The sequence below is a fragment of the Oncorhynchus masou genome, chromosome 28, assembly GCF_036934945.1.
Source record: "Oncorhynchus masou masou isolate Uvic2021 chromosome 28, UVic_Omas_1.1, whole genome shotgun sequence".
NCBI classification, from domain to species: Eukaryota; Metazoa; Chordata; class Actinopteri; order Salmoniformes; family Salmonidae; genus Oncorhynchus; species Oncorhynchus masou.
This window is the reverse complement of record NC_088239.1, coordinates 23,616,139-23,635,663: the sequence shown is the minus strand read 5'-3', so window position 1 is coordinate 23,635,663 and position 19,525 is coordinate 23,616,139. Positions and strand designations below refer to the sequence as shown.

At 43.5% G+C, this 19,525-nt stretch overlaps 1 protein-coding gene across 1 annotated transcript in view; it reads right to left on the bottom strand.

The window, feature by feature from the left end:
• prex2 (phosphatidylinositol-3,4,5-trisphosphate-dependent Rac exchange factor 2) overlaps nt 1–17,170 on the bottom strand; it is a 221,707-nt gene extending 204,537 nt beyond the window's left edge. The window contains 1 exon segment of the mRNA XM_064941020.1: nt 16,656–17,170. Coding sequence (XP_064797092.1) covers nt 16,656–16,814 — 159 coding nt within the window. The 5' untranslated portion in view covers nt 16,815–17,170.
• Nucleotides 17,171–19,525: the final 2,355 nt, after the last annotated feature.

The window sequence follows — 19,525 nt, the reverse complement described above, 5'->3', positions numbered from 1 at the left end:
TGGAAAGACACCAAGAGACAACAAAAATACAATTCACACACTATTCATATATACATGTTCATATACTCATATATACAGATATATAAGATCTTTAGAAAGACAAATGTTTCTTAAAGAGACGAGAAGAGAAGTAGTCAATGTCTCCTCAACCACGAAAGACTGTCAATGGTTTAGCTAGTAAGTGATAGCTTTGATCCTCGTTGACTCACAGTGGGTAATTTTGGCAGTACATATTCTACATAAGTGCTAGATTTATCAGTCACAAAGTTGAAACTTTTAAGAGCTTTCTTAAAAAGGCTTCAAATAAACTGATAACATAAAAGTCCCCCACTTATCGGTGTCAACGGACAAACGCCAGACTGCTTACACAGCTGAAATTCTTGCTGAGACAACTGATAACAACAGAAGTCATTTGAAGATCAAATCAAATCTGATTTGTCACATGCTTCAAAGACAACAGGTGTAGACAAACAGTGAAGTGCTTACTTAGGGGTCTATTTCCAACAGTGCAGAGTTAAAGATATAAATTAAAAACTATGAATAGTGACATGAAAAATAAATACACAGTGAATAACAAATAAAAATGAAGAGTAAAAATAACATGGAAGTACCAGTACCGAGTCGATGTGCAGGGGTACGGGGTAATAACATGGCTATATACAGGAAGTACCAGTACCGAGTCGATGTGCAGGGGTACGAGGTAATAACATGGCTATATACAGGAAGTACCAGTACCGAGTCGATGTGCAGGGGTACGGGGTAATAACATGGCTATATACAGGAAGTACCAGTACCGAGTCGATGTGCAGGGGTACGGGGTAATAACATGGCTATATACAGGAAGTACCAGTACCGAGTCGATGTGCAGGGGTACGGGGTAATAACATGGCTATATACAGGAAGTACCAGTACCGAGTCGATGTGCAGGGGTACGGGGTAATAACATGGCTATATACAGGAAGTACCAGTACCGAGTCGATGTGCAGGGGTACGGGGTAATAACATGGCTATATACAGGAAGTACCAGTACCGAGTTGATGTGCAGGGGTACGGGGTAATAACATGGCTATATACAGGAAGTACCAGTACCGAGTCGATGTGCAGGGGTACGAGGTAATAACATGGCTATATACAGGAAGTACCAGTACCGAGTCGATGTGCAGGGGTACGGGGTAATAACATGGCTATATACAGGAAGTACCAGTACCGAGTCGATGTGCAGGGGTACGGGGTAATAACATGGCTATATACAGGAAGTACCAGTAACGAGTTGATGTGCAGGGGTACGAGGTAATAACATGGCTATATACAGGAAGTACCAGTACCGAGTCGATGTGCAGGGGTACGAGGTAATAACATGGCTATATACAGGAAGTACCAGTACCGAGTCGATGTGCAGGGGTACGAGGTAATAACATGGCTATATACAGGAAGTACCAGTACCAAGTCGATGTGCAGGGGTACGAGGTAATAACATGGCTATATACAGGAAGTACCAGTACCGAGTCGATGTGCAGGGGTACGAGTTAATAACATGGCTATATACAGGAAGTACCAGTACCATGTTGATGTGCAGGGGTACGAGGTAATAACATGGCTATATACAGGAAGTACCAGTACCGAGTCGATGTGCAGGGGTACGGGGTAATAACATGGCTATATACAGGAAGTACCAGTAACGAGTTGATGTGCAGGGGTACGGGGTAATAACATGGCTATATACAGGAAGTACCAGTACCGAGTCGATGTGCAGGGGTACGAGGTAATAACATGGCTATATACAGGAAGTACCAGTACCGAGTCGATGTGCAGGGGTATGGGTAATAACATGGCTATATACAGGAAGTACCAGTAACGAGTTGATGTGCAGGGCATGTGGGGGTAATAACATGGCTATATACAGGAAGTACCAGTACCGTCGATGTGCAGGGGTACGAGGTAATAAAATGGCTATATACAGGGAGTACCAGTACCGAGTCGATGTGCAGGGGTGTCGGGGTAATAACATGGCTATATACAGGAAGTACCAGTACCGAGTCGATGTGCAGGGGTACGGGGTAATAACATGGCTATATACAGGAAGTACCAGTAACGAGTTGATGTGCAGGGGTACGGGGTAATAACATGGCTATATACAGGAAGTACCAGTACCAGTTGATGTGCAGGGGACTTGAGGTAGTAACATGGCTATATACAGGAAGTACCAGTATCAGTCGATGTGCAGGGGCTAGAGTAATAACATGGCTATATACAGGAAGTACCAGTACCGAGTCGATGTGCAGGGACGAGTTAATAACATGGCTATATACAGGAAGTACCAGTACCGAGTCGATGTGCAGGGGTGCCACGCAGGTAATAACATGGCTATATACAGGAAGTACCAGTTGAGTCGATGTGCAGGGGTCCGAGGTAATAACATGGCTATATACAGGAAGTACCAGTACCGAGTCGATGTGCAGGGGTACGAGTTAATAACATGGCTATATACAGGAAGTACCAGTACCAAGTTGATGTGCAGGGGTGCGAGGTAATAACATGGCTATATACAGGAAGTACCAGTCTTGTCGATGTGCAGGGACGAGGTAATAACATGGCTATATACAGGAAGTACCAGTACCGAATTGATGTGCAGGGGTACGGGGTAATAACATGGCTATATACAGGAAGTACCAGTAACGAGTCGATGTGCAGGGGTACGAGTTAATAACATGGCTATATACAGGAAGTACCAGTACCAAGTTGATGTGCAGGGGTACGAGGTAATAACATGGCTATATACAGGAAGTACCAGTACCGAGTCGATGTGCAGGAGTACGAAGTAATAACATGGCTATATACAGGAAGTACCAGTACCGAGTCGATGTGCAGGGGTACGAGGTAATAACATGGCTATATACAGGGAGTACCAGTACCGAGTCGATGTGCAGGGGTACGAGGTAATAACATGGCTATATACAGGAAGTACCAGTACCGAGTCGATGTGCAGGGGTACGAGGTAATAACATGGCTATATACAGGGAGTACCAGTACCGAGTCGATGTGCAGGGGTACGAGGCAATAACATGGCTATATACAGGGAGTACCAGTACCGAGTCGATGTGCAGGGGTATGAGTTAATTGATGTAGCTATGTACATATAGATAGATGTAAAGTGACTAGACAACAGGATAGATAATAGACAGTAGCAGCAGTGCATGTGGTGAGTGTGAAAGTGTGTGGTGTCAGTATGTATGTGTGTGTGTGTGGCATCAGTATGCATGTGTGTGCATGAAATGTGTTTGTGTGTGTGTTTGTGTGTGTGTTGGGGTGTCGGTGTAAGTATGTGTGAGTGTGTGGGTAGAGTCCAGTGTGTGTGAATAGAGTCAGTGCAAGAGAGTTTGTTTTAAAAAGAGTCAATGCAGGTAGTCCGGGTAGCCATTTGATTAGATATCTCGCAGTCTTGTTTAGAGGTTTTATGGCTTGGGGGTAGAAGATGTTCATGGTCCAGTTGGTTCCAGACTTGATGTGTTGGTACCACTTGCTGTGCGATAGCAGAGAGAACAGTCTGTTGCTTGGGTGGCTAGAGTATTTGACAATTTTTGGGGCTTTCCTCTGACACCGCCTGCTAGAGGTCCTGGATGGCAGGGAGCTCGGCCCCAGTGATGTACTGGGTAGTACACACAACCCTCTGTAGCGCCTTGCAGTCGGATGCCAAGCAGTTGCCATACCAAGTGGTGATGCAGCCAGTCAAGATACTCTCGTTGGTGCAGCTGTAGAACTTTCTGAGGATCCGAGGGCCCGTGCCAAATTTTTTCAGCCTCCTGAGAGGGAAGAGGCGTTGTCGTGCCCTCTTCACAACTGTGTTGGGGTGTATGGACCATGATAGATCCTTCGTGACGTAGACACCGAGGAACTTGACGCTCTCGACCCGCTCCACTGCAGCCCAGTCGATGTGAATGGGGGCGTGCTCGGTACTCCATTTCCTGTAGTCCACGATCAGATCCTCTGTCTTGCAGATGTTGAGGGAGAGGTTGTTGTCCTGGCACCACACTGTCATGTCTCTGACCTCCTCCCTATAGGCTGTCTCATCATCGTCGTGATCAGGACTACCACCGTCGTGTCCTCGGCAAACTTGATGGTGTTGGAGTCGTGCACAGCCATGCAGTCCTGGGTGAACAGGGAGTACAGGAGGAGACTGAGCACGCACTGCTGATGGGCCACCGTGTTGAGGGTCAGCGTGGCGGATGTGTTGTTGCCTACCCTCACCAACTGGGGGTGGCCCGTCAGGAAGTCCAGGATCCAGGTGTTCAGTCCCAGGGTCCTTAGCTTAGTGATGAGCTTCGAGGGCACTAGGATGTTGCTAGGCTGGCATTGCAGACGACTCTGCCATCTATTTCAACAGATGGGTCTAGGGGGTAATACCCCATGCCCACAGTGAAGCGTGCCAGCATGCCAGCATGCCAGCCTCGACATTGGAGCCCTTTGTAAGGGTGGATGATGCCAGATTCACAAGTGTCCTCTGGAGAAAGGTTGACTCTGACACCAAGTCAACCGTGGAGGGCCCATAAACTGGGTGGGCAGCTGGCAAAGCAGAACAAAAAGATACCCGCTTCTCTACAAAGACCCACCTTCAAGTATAAGATGAGCCCCTAGACACACACACACACATATATATTTACAGATGCAAGGGCATCTCTAAAGAGGCTGTGTGTTTCCATAGGATGCGGTGTGTGTGTGCGTGTGTCCGTATGTGTGTGAGATTGCTGGAGTCCTTGCACGTGCCTGTGTGTGTGTGTGTGTGTGTGTGTGTGTGTGTGTGTGTGTGTGTGTGTGTGTGTGTGTGTGTGTGTGTGTGTGTGTGTGTGTGTGTGTGTGTGTGTGTGTGTGTGTGTGTGTGTGTGACAGGAAACCTGTAGCACAATGTAAAGAAGGGGAGGGCCAGGAAGGAAGGAAGGAAGGAGATCCTGCTTGGGGAGAGGCTGGTCTGACTGCATGACCACACAGAGACAAAAGCAGAGGAACTCACTCTGACACTCCAGAAAGACTTACCACCGAGGCTGCTTACAGTCACACAAGGGCAAGCAAAATATTCCATGCAAACACCACACACCACAGCATCATGCATTGGTTATCATTTACACCTACATGACTCAAAATCACAAGTTAAATCGCCAATCTACCACAGCTTACATTCACAAGAGGGGAGGGGGAAGATTCCCAGACCCAGAGGCAAAATATATAGGATCTTCTTTAGACTGTATACAGTGGGGCAAAAAAATATTTAGTCAGCCACCAATTGTGCAAGGTCTCCCACTTAAAAAGATGAGAGAGGCCTGTAATTTTCATCATAGGTACACTTCAACGATGACAGACAAAATGAGGAAAATAAATCCAGAAAATCACATTGTAGGATTTTTTATGAATTTATTTGCAAATTATGGTGGAAAATAAGTATTTGGTCACCTACAAACATCCATTTTTGTTAATTGTCATTTTGTTGAAGTTTCAACATTCCCTACAACTCTTGCCAATATCAGTTATTTTTAGGTCTTGGTTCCAATAGTTCCTTTTTTTCTAAGAGATTGTCAGTTGGATATGCTTTCTGCAAGGATTTATAGAAAACTTATCTTTCATACGAGTATCCTTTTCTGTGTCAAATAGAAATCCCTCAATGTTGCCCTGATGCCCAAAAGATTTCAGATCAACATTTTGTGTTATAAAACTTTAAAGTTGCAAAATGTCTTTGAAAATGTCTATAATGGTTAGTCCAAAATGGCTTTTTAATTCTGTCATGGAAATAATTGTATTTCCTGTTACCAAGTAATTTATGGTTTCTATGCCTTTAGTTTTCTATGTGGGCCAATTTATCTGTGAATTCTGAAAAGCTTTCCAAGGATTGTTCCATAGGGGTGTGTTTTTAGGGAGTGATAGTGGTTCTTGTAGAATACGTTTCATTTTTCTTCCATATTGTTATAGTGTTCTTAACTATGAAGTTGTTCATGTTCTTAGCTCCGTCCTTTGAAAACAGACACATGAAAAGATTCGGGGATGAGCATGTTCATCTTCAATATGTACTGTACCCACTGTTAACAACAGTAAAATCCTTGGGTGGCATGTTGATACAATTCCAAGACTGGAAGGTTCATCCCCATACTGTTATTTATCTTCTTGCTCTTTTGCACCCCAGTATCTCTACTTGCACATCATCATCTGCACATCACTCACTCCAGTATCAATTCTAAATAGTAATTATTTTGCCTTTATGGCTTATTTATTGCCTTAACCTCCCTACTCTTCTACATTTGCACACACTGTACATAGATTGTTCTATTGTGTTATTGACTCTACATTTGTTTATGTGTAACTCTGTGTTGTTTTTGTCGCACTGCTTTGCTTTATCTTGGCCACGTCGCAGTTGTAAATGAGAACTTGTTCTCAACTGGCCTTCCTGGTTAAATAAAGGTGAAATAAAAACATAAAAGGTTAAAACCACCCTCAGACTTTGGGACATGAAAAACGTTCCTTTATCCTCTATGAGTTGTCTTATGGCCGAGTATACTTTATTAAAGAATGTCTTCAGTGGGGTACACCTGCGTGTAGATTGATGAGGGACATTTTTTGGGAACCATTTTAGAATAAGGTTGTAACGTAACAAAATGTGGAACAAAGTCTAGGTGTCTGAAAACTTTACGAAAACACTGTATAAGCATCCTAAGAATTGAACATTGGTCCACTTAAAGGATTGCTGTAGATCATGAGTTATTCTTTTTCTAATTGCCATTGTCTGTTTGGTTCTACATTCATTTTACGAGGCAGGCATTGTTTTCTCAATATTAGTCAGGTATAATATTGGAGATCATCTGCAAATAAGTTTAGTTTATATTTTTTTTTTTTAAACTGTTACGTTTGGGTCCTGTCTAATTCTTTCTGCAAGCGGTTCAATTTCCAGTGCACAGGAGGAGGGAGACAGGACATCCCTGTCTTGTACCCCTTTCTAAAGCAATTTCATCAGATAAATGCATTATTTTTGTACATTTTTACTTTAGAATATGTACATAATATTTTTTATTAAATGTATTATTTGAGCTGGAAAGTTGAAGGCATCCAAAGTTTTGAATAGAAAAGGCCATTCACGACGGTTGAAAGCCTTTTCGGCATTATTGATAAATCTACATCTTGTTTTGCAGCATATTGTATTATACTGAAACATGTTCTTGTATTTGTTTGAACGTTTAAACCAAGTTAGGATCCTTAACGTTAAGAAAGATCCTAAAAACAATGTTTTTCCCCCACATAATTAAAACCACAGTGCAGGCCCTCCTGAGTGGTGCAGCAGTCTAAGGCACTAAATCGCAGTGCTTGAGGCGTCACTACAGACCCGGGTTCGATCCCAGACTGTGTCACAACCGGCCGTGACCGGGAGTCCCATAGGGCGGCGCACAATTGGCCCTGCGTTGTCCGGGTTAGGAGAGAGTTTGGCCAGGGGGGCTTTACTTGGCTCACTGCACTCTAGCGACTCCTTGTGGTGGGCCGGGCACCTGCAGGCTGACTTCAGTCATCAGTTGAACAGTGTTTCCTCCGACACATTGGTGCAGCTGGCTTATGGGTTAAGCGAGCGGGTGTTAAGAAGAGCAGTCAGGCGGGTCATGTTACGGAGGACACATGACTTGACCTTCGCGTCTCCTGAGCCCGTCAGGGAGTTGCAGTGATGAGACAAGATTGTAATTGGATCGCAATTGGATATCACAAAAAGGGAGTCAATTATTTTTTTAATTCACAGTGCAGTTATGATAAAACATTATTTTCTGTGTTATTGCCTAACTAGACTATGGCTATGAAGGCCTGGGGAAAGTTGTGTAATTTAAATAAAACCAGAGAGGAAGAATTTGTGAGGCATGCAAGACAATTAAGGCATTGTGAGATGCAGATTACGATGACATATGTGCACGGTTCTGCCTGCCTGTCCTCTCTCCCTGGCCTGCCTGCTCTTTCTCTTCTAAATCTTCTTCTAGATTTAATAACCCTGAAGAAAGAAAGCTGTAGGATCAGTCAAGCTGTTATATAATTCATTTCCATAGAAGCTATTAAAATGTCTATTTATCTTAAATAATTATAACTGGTTTGACATGTACAGTTGAAGTCGGAAGTTTACATACACTTAGGTTGGAGTCATTAAAACTCTGTGCCTTTAAATAGCTTGGCAAATTCCAGAAAATGATGTAATGGCTTTAGAAGCTTCTGATAGGCTAATTGACATCATTTGAGTCAATTGGAGGTGTACCTGTGGATGTATTTTAAGGCCTACCTTCAAACTCAGTGCCTCTTTGCTTGACAACATGGTAAAATCAAAAGAAATCAGCCAAGACCTCAGAAAAAATAGTCTGGTTCATCCTTGGGAGCAATTTCCAAATGCTTGAACGTACCACGTTCATCTGTACAAACAATAGTACGCAAGTATAAACACCATGGGACCACGTAGCTGTCACACCGCTCAGGAAGGAGACACGTTCTGTCTCCTAGAAATTAATGCACTTTGGTGCAAAAGGTGAAAATCAATCCCAGAACAACAGCAAAGGACGTTGTGAAGATGCTGGAGGAAACAGGTACAAAAGTATCTATATTCACAGTAAAACGAGTCCTATATCGACAACCTGAAAGGCCGCTCAGCAAGGAAGAAGCCACTGCTCAAAAACCGACATAAAAAAAGACAGACTACGGTTTGCAAACCTGACAACAAACCTGACTCAGTTACACCAGCTCTGTCAGGAGGAATGGGCCAAAATTCACCCAACTTAATGTTGGAAACTTATGAAAGCTTCCCCGAAACGTTTGACCCAAGTTAAACAATTTAAAGGCAATGCTCTCAAATACTAATTGAGTGTATGTAAACTTCTGACCCACTGGGAATGTGATGAAAGAAATAACAGCTGAAATAAATCATTCTCTCCACTATTATTTTGACATTTTACATTCTTAAAATAAAGTGGTGATTCTAACTGACCTAAGACAGGGAATTTTTACTAGGATTAAATGTCAGGAATTGTGAAAAACTGAGTTTAAATGTATTTGGCTAAGGTGTATGTGAACTTCTGACTTCAACTGTATTCTTTTTGTGAGGCCTCAGAGGTGTTTACCGGGTTTATTTACAATAAAATAAATAGCACACTTTATTTGAGTTTAACCTGTAGTTGTTGGCTCTCTTCAAAAGTAAAAGATCATATTCCTACTTAAGTTCCAAAAAATAAATTATTAACTCAGATTTAACTCTTGCAGAGTATGAGATTATCATTCTCCTGATGTACACCTTAAAAGCATCCCGAATTATTTTAAGGGTTGGCTTTTCTCTGTCGTATATGTCTACATTTGTAATGGCAAAGTTCTTTATTATTCCATTTACGCATTTAATACATTTTGGGTCTTGAAGATGCACTCTGTTCATTCTCCATATTCTGTCACTAAGTGTATTTTATTTTGGTGTAATTAAGCATGATACAGGAGAATGATCCAATATCACTATATCATAATAGTTCAATTAAATAAAATCTTCATTTGTGAAAAAAATGTAAGTCTCTCATTTTCTAAGAGCTAATGAATAAAACCTCACTGAAAAGTCAGAAGGTAAATCCCCAAGCCACACGGGAAAAAGAGATAGGTATTTACTTAATTAGCCCTGTCCAACATCTTAATTGATAAGGGATCTAGAGGTGCACCTAGTGACATCTCCACTCTCTCCACTCCAGTGCTCTGCTCTACCAGATAGTTAATCCCTGCAATCATTCAGCTCTGCCAACAGAGACAATTTTAATCTAGCGCTCAGGTTAGGTTCCAAACACACACACACACACACACACACACACACACACACACAGGGATGGACTCACGACCAATCAGAATGACTCAAATGCAAATTGCAGAGGTAAACAGCACAGTTGCTGCTTTTCTTTGATAGTTTGGCTAACAGCAACTACGAAAGAGAAGTCTGATTTTCGCAATGATAGAACTGATTCAGTAACAAAAAAATATTTTCTGGTGAGTGTTTTGCATTGTTCTGTGTCAGGTATTATGGAAACTCCATTAGGTGAGTGCCTGTGGTTGCTATTTGAAGTGGGGGAAATAGGACTTCCTGGAGGGCTAAATGCCCAGCGGTATGTCAGCTCAATGCACCATTATAAAAACTACATACAAAAGTTGGTTTATTAAAATTTGAGTTTCAAATGGTATATCCTTGCAGGTCAAAATGTTTCACGGATAATGTAATTTAACAACGCTTGTTCATTATTAAAATAGGCCTACAAAATTTTCTCAAAAATGAACATTAATTCATTTCAATATTAACGTTTGTTCGGATATTCGATTAACCGTGCCCATCCCTAGTTTGCACGCGCACACACACAAAACCGGAACCGGACCGGAATACACACAACAGACTTGGAAACACGCCAACTACACACACAACAACTATGGGAAATAAACTTGGGTGGTGATTACTTGCTCCTGAACCAGCAGAGGTATGATGAAACCAGTCTATTTATGCCTTGGTTGGTTGGTCAGTTCATTGGCCGGTGTGAGATTAGAATGCAGACAGAGATACCTGCTGCAACTCTTCAGGGCCTCAGAAGGAGGACGGACAGAAAGAAAAGAACCACACAATGTTTTCGCTGTTTTAACACACTGGAGACACTGACCCAATAGAATAAAAAAAGAGAGGACAGGAGAAAAAACATCTATTCTTTCTCTCACAATCTCTGTGCACACACACACACTCAGATAAAGACACACAGTGTGTGTAACAAGCCTGCTCTAAACCTTGGGAGAAGAGGCTCTGGGCAGAGCTGAGGATAAGATAGAATAAGATAAAGGGATAGAGGGAGGGAGGGAGGATAAAAAAAATCCCCCTCCATGAGAACAAATCCTCTGGAAAAGAACCAGCCCTGTGTGTGTGTGTTTGTGTGTGTGTGTGTGTGTGTGTGTGTGTGTGTGTGTGTGTGTGTGTGTGTGTGTGTGTGTGTGTGTGTGTGTGTGTGTGTGTGTGTGTGTGTGTGTGTGTGTGTGTGTGTGTGTTTTTGTCAGGCCTGCCTGATTAGAGAGATAGAGATCTTAATGATGCTGCAAGTAGCACTGGAAAAATACAACTCTCCTTGTCAACAAAGGCTGTGTCCCAAATGGCACCCTTTTCACTATGTAGTGCACTTGACCTATAGGCCCTAGTCTAAAATAGTGCACTATATAGGGAATAGGGTGCCATTTGGGTTGCATTAATAATGGACGGAACATATGCAGCCGGTGGGACGGCGGGGTGGAGAGAAGAGAGAGATCCATTAGCTACGGTTTGGTCCAGTGAGAGTAAAGGGGTGAGAGGGTTACAGATGAGAGGGGTCATAGGTGAAAGCGGGAGAGGGAAAGAGACGAGCAGGGGGGGGAGAATGGAGGGAGAGATGATAGTATTAGCTAGAGTGGTGGGGGGGGGTATGGGTGAGCAGCAGGGGAGTTAGAGGTTTCATCAAGAGGGGCAGGGGGTGAGAAGGTGAGAGGGGTAGGGGGTCAGTCTTAGGGCCCTGGGTGATGAGGAGCTACGTGATGTGTGAAGTCAGTGTGCCTATGGGTAATAAACAGGATTGATCCGTTCCTTTGCACTCTCCACGACGTGTGAGTGTTTTCCTATCTGAGCAGTAGCACACGTTCGCGTGCGTATGTTTTTATCCGAGTGCATGCATGTGTTTTGATTGAGTAGGGACACACTGTATGTCGACATCGTCTGTTGCCGTTTCCAGAACACCAGGGGGCTGGTGGGTCAGGAGGGAGAACGGGGGAGGAACTTAGTGAAGTCTTCAGATTAACCGACAGGAAGGAGAGGAGAACAAGAGGTCACGACACTGGGGTCACTGGATGTCCGTCCAGAGGAGATGGAGCCCCCATCCAAACACGCACACAGACACACACCGTGCTCACCACTGGTCATGTGTGACACACAAAAACAAGATCACCAGCCTGACAGCCCGGTAAACAAACCCAACACAGATTGTGAGAGAGAGAGAGAGAGAGAGAGAGAGAGAGAGAGAGAGAGAGAGAGAGAGAGAGAGAGAGAGAGAGAGAGAGAGAGAGAGAGAGAGAGAGAGAGAGAGAGAGAGAGAGAGAGAGAGAGAGAGAGAGAGAGAGAGAGAGAGAGAGAGAGAGAGAGAGAGAGAGAGAGAGAGAGAGAGAGAGATCCGCGTCTGTGTTTTCCTCATCAGCCCTGTTTTCCCGTCTCAGCTCAAAAACGTTCTGATTTACAAGCTTTAATTAATATCAAACTACCACAGGTTTAGCTTTATGGCTTTTCACTGAAGGGAAATGTACTCCGCGGACGACCAAATATACACAGAGCTAAAATAAAGACATTGATAGAGAGATGAATTATTGAAAAGCCTGCATGGAAAAGTGATTCAGTCAGAGTTTATAGAGTCACATTTAGTTTCACGTCAAATCTCGTTTTACGAGTGGGATTATCAAGGTTTTAAAAACATTACATTTAGATGGTCAATTTATGGTTCTTTGCGGTTCCACAAGCTGTCGCAGCGACAAGGGAGGAGGAAAGGAGGGAGGGTTGCAGAGGGAACCACTAACACAGCAGAGCCTAATGGAATGTATTACACAGAGAGTTGCTTCTTTGCCTGCATCCTAAATGGCACCCTATTTTCCACAGAGCCATATGGGCCATGGTCAAAAGTGCATTATAAAGGGCATAGGGTGCCATTTGAGACACTGTCCTTAGAAGTCTCACATAAAAGGCTTCCCTTCTCTCCCTCACGACACCCTCTCACTGAAGTGCTTATCGTGCAACAGAGTGGGTTTCATTGTCTCCCTCGCTCAAAACCAAAACTGTCAACAATGCCACGGTCACAGCCAGGCCTCCAGAGTACCCAGTAACACAAAAACACCTGCCACAAGAGGAGAAGCACGGGACGCAATCACCAGGAGTTTAGTTTACACTCAGTTTACCTTTTCATCCATCCCTTGTTTCCTTCAACCAGATATTTTTTTTGAAAGACCATGTCATTTTCTTGTCCCTCAGTTGTCCATAATAAACATGGGCTGTGCCACTAATGGCGCCCTATTCCCTGTGGGCCCTGCTCATTTGAGAAACCTCTCTCAAGAGGACCGGGGGACAACATTAAAAAGTCTCCCATGTCGTTTTCCACTGCCCCAGGCCCCAGCTGTAGATAGTGTACTGTGGTTTATTGTATTGTGAAGCCAGGCAGGTCGTGTTAGGGTTCAGTAGTTAGGCAGTGGTCCGAGTCCCAAATGGCACCCAATTCCCCTATTTAGGGCTCTGGTTAAAAGTAGTGCAATATGGAGGGGATAGGGTGCCATTTGGAATGCAGTAGCGAGAAGCCTTTAGTTTCCTCTGAGCTGAACTCCAGCAGGCAGCTAGCTACTGGCCGGACGGTGTTTTCATTGTTCCCCTGCAATTCTTAACCTCTCAGGAATTCCTGCCTCTACCAGGAAATATGGTTTACAAGAACAGGCACCAAGCCTAGGCATCCACGTCACTAACCTAACCCCATCCCCCCCCCTGCACCCTCCTGGTAATGTCTTCCCCTTTGCCCCCTCATACCCCTTTCCCCCCTGGCAGATCCTCCTTGCTCATCCCTCCGGGGTCAGACCGCGACCCCCAAAACAGTCACACATGCCCTCTTGGACCAGAGTCTGAAACTGTCTGCCAGTGCTTCCCAAATGGCAGCCTATTCCCTATAGTCAGCTACTTTTGACCAGGGTGCATAACCCCTGGCCTGTGTTGAGTAAGAGATGGATATTTGGATGTTAGACATCGATAATACAGATAATACCAGACCCTTCATGTGAAAGTTCCTCTCAGATTTCCTGCGGTGCAAAAAGGTGTGTGGCTGGTGAACTTCAGTTCTTTCTCAAAGCCACGTGACGAGAACATGGATTGTTCACTGTTACTGCAAAGTTGAGGACCTCAAGGATCAGATGCTTGGATGAAGTATGTGTGTTTCTAATGAAGAGCATCAGATGAAAATGATCAGTCAGGGCTCTCTCTCTCTTCCCAGCCCCAGGGGTGTTATTTCACCCCCAGATGATGACACCCCCCCACACACACATGATAAGAGCGACGAGGAGAAGTAGGCTCATCTCTTTCTCCCTCCCTCCCCATGTCTCAGAGAGGGCACCTTACCTTTCATCAACATCATATGAACCTCTCAGCTTGAACATATTCAGGCCTTGGAGATGGCAAAATGTTACTTGTTTACCACTGAACTGTAAAGCTACAGTAGTTTGGCTGAGCAAATGCGAGGCTGCTTAAAGGAAATATATATGAAAAATGTCATAACTACTTGGGAAAATAGCATAGATAGAAGTATCACTATCGATAACACTGACACATAAATAAACAAATGTTTGATTTCCTGCCAGTGCTTTAGAGCCAGATCCTTGAATGAATCCCAGTCACAGCACCATAGGGGGGGCGGAGGCAGGGGTTGCATTCCCAAAAACACAGGACAGAGAGAGGACACTCCCATGCTATTTGTGATTCCCATATGGCACCCTATTCCCTACTTAGTGTGCTACTTCTGACCAAAACGTGTGCACTATGTAGGGAATGGGGTGCTATTTGAGAAATAACCATTGCCTCTATCCATTCCATTCTATCTCAACCCAATTATGGAATGATGGTGGGATGTTTTCTAGGAAGAGACTATTCCAGAAGGATTGCTCTGTATCAAGCTAAAAGTCATTCCTAGTTCGTCTCCCTCTTCCCTCCCTCCCTCTCTCCTATACCCCCCATTTCTCCCTAGATCCCTCGCTCTCCTTCCCTCCCAACATCCCCCTCTCTTTCTCTCCCTCCAGTCCATTGGAGCCATCTGTGGAGCAGAGGGATGGAGGGAGGGAGAGAAAGAAGGAAGGGATTGAAGGAGGGAGAGAAGAAGGCATAGAGGAAGAGGAATGTCTACATACAGAACATGTGGTCTGGGAAATAACCTTCTTAATGACACACAACACAGTGCCTCCAGCCCCCACCCCCACCATACAGGGAAAGCAAAGTCTTGGGAAAGTAATGTGGGGGGGGAGCCATGTTGGTCAGGATACACAGACACCGTCTAGATCTGGAGCCGTATGTATCAAGTGTCTCAGTGTAGGAGTGCTGATCTAGCATCAGGTCCCTGTTAGTGTCCATGTAATCGTATTCATTGTGATCTTAAATGCAAAACTGATTCTGAATCAACACTCCTACTCTGAGACACTTGATACATATGGCCCAAGTCCTGAGTCTGACCAGTGGTTACCTCCCGGGTTGTAAATGACAGGTTCAAACGCTTCCTTCACATGTATGCAGACTTAATAACACAGTCATAATCACAATTTATGAAAAGGCCCAGAGTTTTCCTGTTCGGATCTCCTTAGAAAAACTCTGGGACCTTGCTTATGTATTAAGTCACATTCACTGTCATTAACGTGTCTAGCCAAACATTGTCTAACAAAGTGAGACATAAATAACTCTACAGACAATTCATTTACATTTAGAAAATATGCTAACAGCTTTCTCAAGTTGCCTCGCACGCATAGACGGGCATCCAGGACCCAGTGTGCATTTTTAAACAGCAGTGGCTTTCCGTCCTTCCTGCCTTTGAGCCTGGCTGTTTTCTTAGTAACGCCATTAAGCTGACAGAATGTCATTCTTATGGCCCAGCCAAGTCCTGCATTACCGTTCAGGCCAGGCAGCATCGGGGAGTCCACTCCAGACACACACACACACACACACACAGTGGTGTGCAAGAGAACAGCTGTGTGCCAGTACGGGTGGTTTTGATTTTAGGTCCACCTGTGTCTCTGTTGGCACCTGTTTTTGTGTGTGTATTGGTTCAGCTTTTGGCAAAGAACTCAACTCCCAGGTATTTGCTGTGGTGGTTTTCAGACCACTTTTATGGCTGGTATGAGAATCACAATATAATCATCTTCCAAGTTCGATTGATCACCCAGACACTGTGTTCAAGCCACATTCACATTGCATGAAACTTGCAAAGTCCCAGGGAAACTTATAGTTCTAGCAGGTTAATATTTAACTGTGTATTATTTGTAGACACTTAGATATCAGAAAAATAGGCCTGCATCTAAATCTCTCAGTGGAGTCTTGTTACAATAAAGGAAGCCTTGTCTTTTAAGTAGCAAAAAAACGATTATAAAGTTGTATTATTGAAAGAATCTGAGAATAGGATTAAACAGTCACACTGGTCTCAGAAAGTCACAGAGAAGAATGCCTTCCTTTATCCCGTTAAAGTTGCTGCTTTCCTAATTTCTCACACTTAATCTGAAAAGGTAATCTCCTTTGAGAAGAGGCCTCGGCGACAAACTCTGCAGGAAAGAGACATATGCGGATTTTCTGCTGGTAAACCCTCAACTGAGCTAGATAATGAAACAGTGGTTTACTCTGAGATTGACAAAATGATAGTTTGAGTTTCACCATCAATGAGATTGACAGGCAATGCACGACTCTGGTTTTGAGGTGAACCGCATGAGTTCTGCTGTTTGGGAGTTTGAGGACTCCTATACCCCTTGCATAATAAATAGGCACTTTTGTTGTCTGAACCTGTGAGATTTCCTGCAGCAAGCGAATATATCTGGGAGATATTATTAAATAGGCTACTTCATTAAATAATACAACGTTATGAACTCACTGAAAGGAACTCGAGTGTCCCGACATAATCCCGTTCAGTCTTCAGAAGTTCGTTCAAAACACACACTCTCAGACGTAGCTGTTTCTCCAAATCTTTCCCGCTTTCGCCTTTCCCGTGTTCTCCTTTGCTTTCATCAGTCATGGTGATAACGCAATTCATGAAGGCGATATATTGTCTGTGGAACGTTTGATATTAAAAAGTTTAATTCAATTGTTGCCGGAAAAAAGTTTGCAACATGGTTTAAAAGTGGAGGTGAATCTCCATTCACTCACTCACTGCAGTGCAAACGCACTCAGTCCAATGAATAAAAGTCCCTTTATAACACACTGTACGAAACAACCAAAACAAAAAAATCAATTTGACAACTTCGCCGCTATAAACGCTTAAATTTCACGATCAAATGCGGAGACCCTCGCTTAGTTTCACACGCCTGCCTGGCTGAGAGAAAGGAAAGCTGTGAAACACAACAGCGGTACGCCTCTGGACATCAGTCAAACTACTTGACTCCTGTTTAGACCTTCATCCCAGTTTCCAGCCTCCCAACTCATTCTCGCTCTTCCACCCATAGAGATAGTTAGACGACGTAACAGTGTATATGTCGTATTATGGAGTCTATGAGCAGTGGCAGTGCCAACTCCATTTTAAAATAGTACATTTTCTTCTTCTACAATTTCTATGGGATTGTAAACAAACTGAAAGGGTGCATACTACCACCTGGAGTGTGTTGTTTGAAATGGTATGAAGCCAAGGTAGGTGATTTGCTGCAAAGTGGAATGTTTTCTCACAAGTATAACTAATTGGCTGACACCCCCCCCCCCCCCCCCCCCCATCCTTCCTTAACACATAGAAAGTCCCATCCAGTTGACTAATTCAAAATGGTGAAAGTCCTCAATTGTGCTGATAAAATAAGCTTTTGTGCACTAGAGTCCTCTATTTATCTCTATGCTTCCACCCAACCACCACCACGGAGAGGACAGGAAACCAACCCTGGGAATGGCCGCCAGGAGACCCAGGTTATGTCCCCAATGACATGTCCCTAATGGCACTCTATTCCCTACACAGTGCACTACTTATGACCAGGACCCATAGTGCACTAAATAGGGATTAAGGTGTCCTTTTGGAAACAACGCTGCCTGCTACCTTCAGACTAACAGTATGGAGGGGAAATGTTCATGGGAGGCATGGTAGAGGTATAACACTAACCCAGACATACTGTTTTGGAGTTTCTCACTATTTATAGGCCTGCTATCTGGGGTTTAGATGTTATGTATTAGCCTAATGCAAAAGCTACATTTAATGTGAGATAGTAGTTATTATTATACATTTTTAATAAATGTACTTTAGTAATTTAGCAAATGCTCTTATCCAGAGTGGCCTTCTGGCCATCTGTCATTCAGGGCAGAGCCCCACCTGTTTTAAACCCCACATTTTTAGCTAAATATATATATATATATATAAAAATTGGGGGGAGGGTTGCCTGTTTTGCATGTTATTTTGATAGTACTATGTGTCACATATCAGTTTGCAAACAGTAAAACATTTAAATTAAAAATCATTGAGTTAATTAAGCCTCCATACAAACATGGTCTCTTTTGCTTACTTGAGTAAGACAGCTCCAAAATGCAGGTGTTTCAGCCTAGCTCAGTGCTTTCTGTGGTGGTAGGGCAGCCAGCGGAAAATAAGGAGCGTAGGGGTTAGTAATGTTCTCTAGTTGCACCGTGATTGGCTCAGTGTTCTGTCGCTCATGGGGACACTACATCACTGCCAAATCTAAGGGTACAGCTCGAAAATTCAAGCCCATTGGGTGCTGCCATAGAGTTACATTAGAAGTGCCCATCCAAGAAGGCTCAAGATCATTGGCCACAGATAAAATGACGTCAAACCACGTTATAGCTACAGAAGCTTTGATTGGACTGTCAGCATCATACTTTCAAAATCTTAACTAGCAGTCATCATCATGAATCAAGTCGACAATCTACTGGCAAATATTTTTTATTCCTTGTCATAAGAAGAGAAATAATGAAGAGAAATTATAGATTAAACATATTGGTGCTCATTGGCCCTTGGACAAAAACATTACACAACAAGTTGAAAATCGTAAATTCAACAATGAATGGTTTGGAAGGAATCAGTGGCTAACTGCAAGCATTGCAAAGCAATCACTAGCCTGCTATCCAGCGGAGTGGGTGTGTGGTCCCATTTCTGAGTTTAAGGGTCTCTTTTCCAAACTAAAATGATAAACATTCCACATTGGCCATACTGTCAATCCAGCATGATTTCAGCTGCACTCAAAACAACTATTAACTCGGGAACTGGGATATCTGATGTCAGTGAGTTCAAGACAACTGGGAACTCGGGAAAAAACTAGCTCCGACTGGCAAAATACATTTTGAACGGTCATCCAACTCGGAATTGTAAGTCGGGAACTCGAGCCTCTTTCTAGAGCTACGACCTGAAGTTCACTGACGTCATCATGATTCAATCTTGTTTTTTTCCCCAAGTTCCAAGTTGTCTTGAAAGCACCATAAATCCAGAGAATGCCAGACTTGGATGACAAAGTTTGATGAGCACAGCACAGCACAACAAAAATGTATTATATGCTGCTTCATAAATGATGTAATGTGCCAGGGAAATATGTATACTGTAGCTAAGAAAGTAATGCTAAGTGTATGTTGTGTAGTAGCCCATGTAGCTGTTAGTGGCTGCCCATGCCTCACCCCTCAATTATTTATTTTTTTTACCCCCTTTTCTCCCCAATTTCATGGTATCCAATTGTTAGTAGCTACTATCTTGTTTCATCACTACAACTCCCGTACGGGCTCGGGAGAGATGAAGGTCTAAAGCCATGCGTCCTCCGAAACACAACCCAA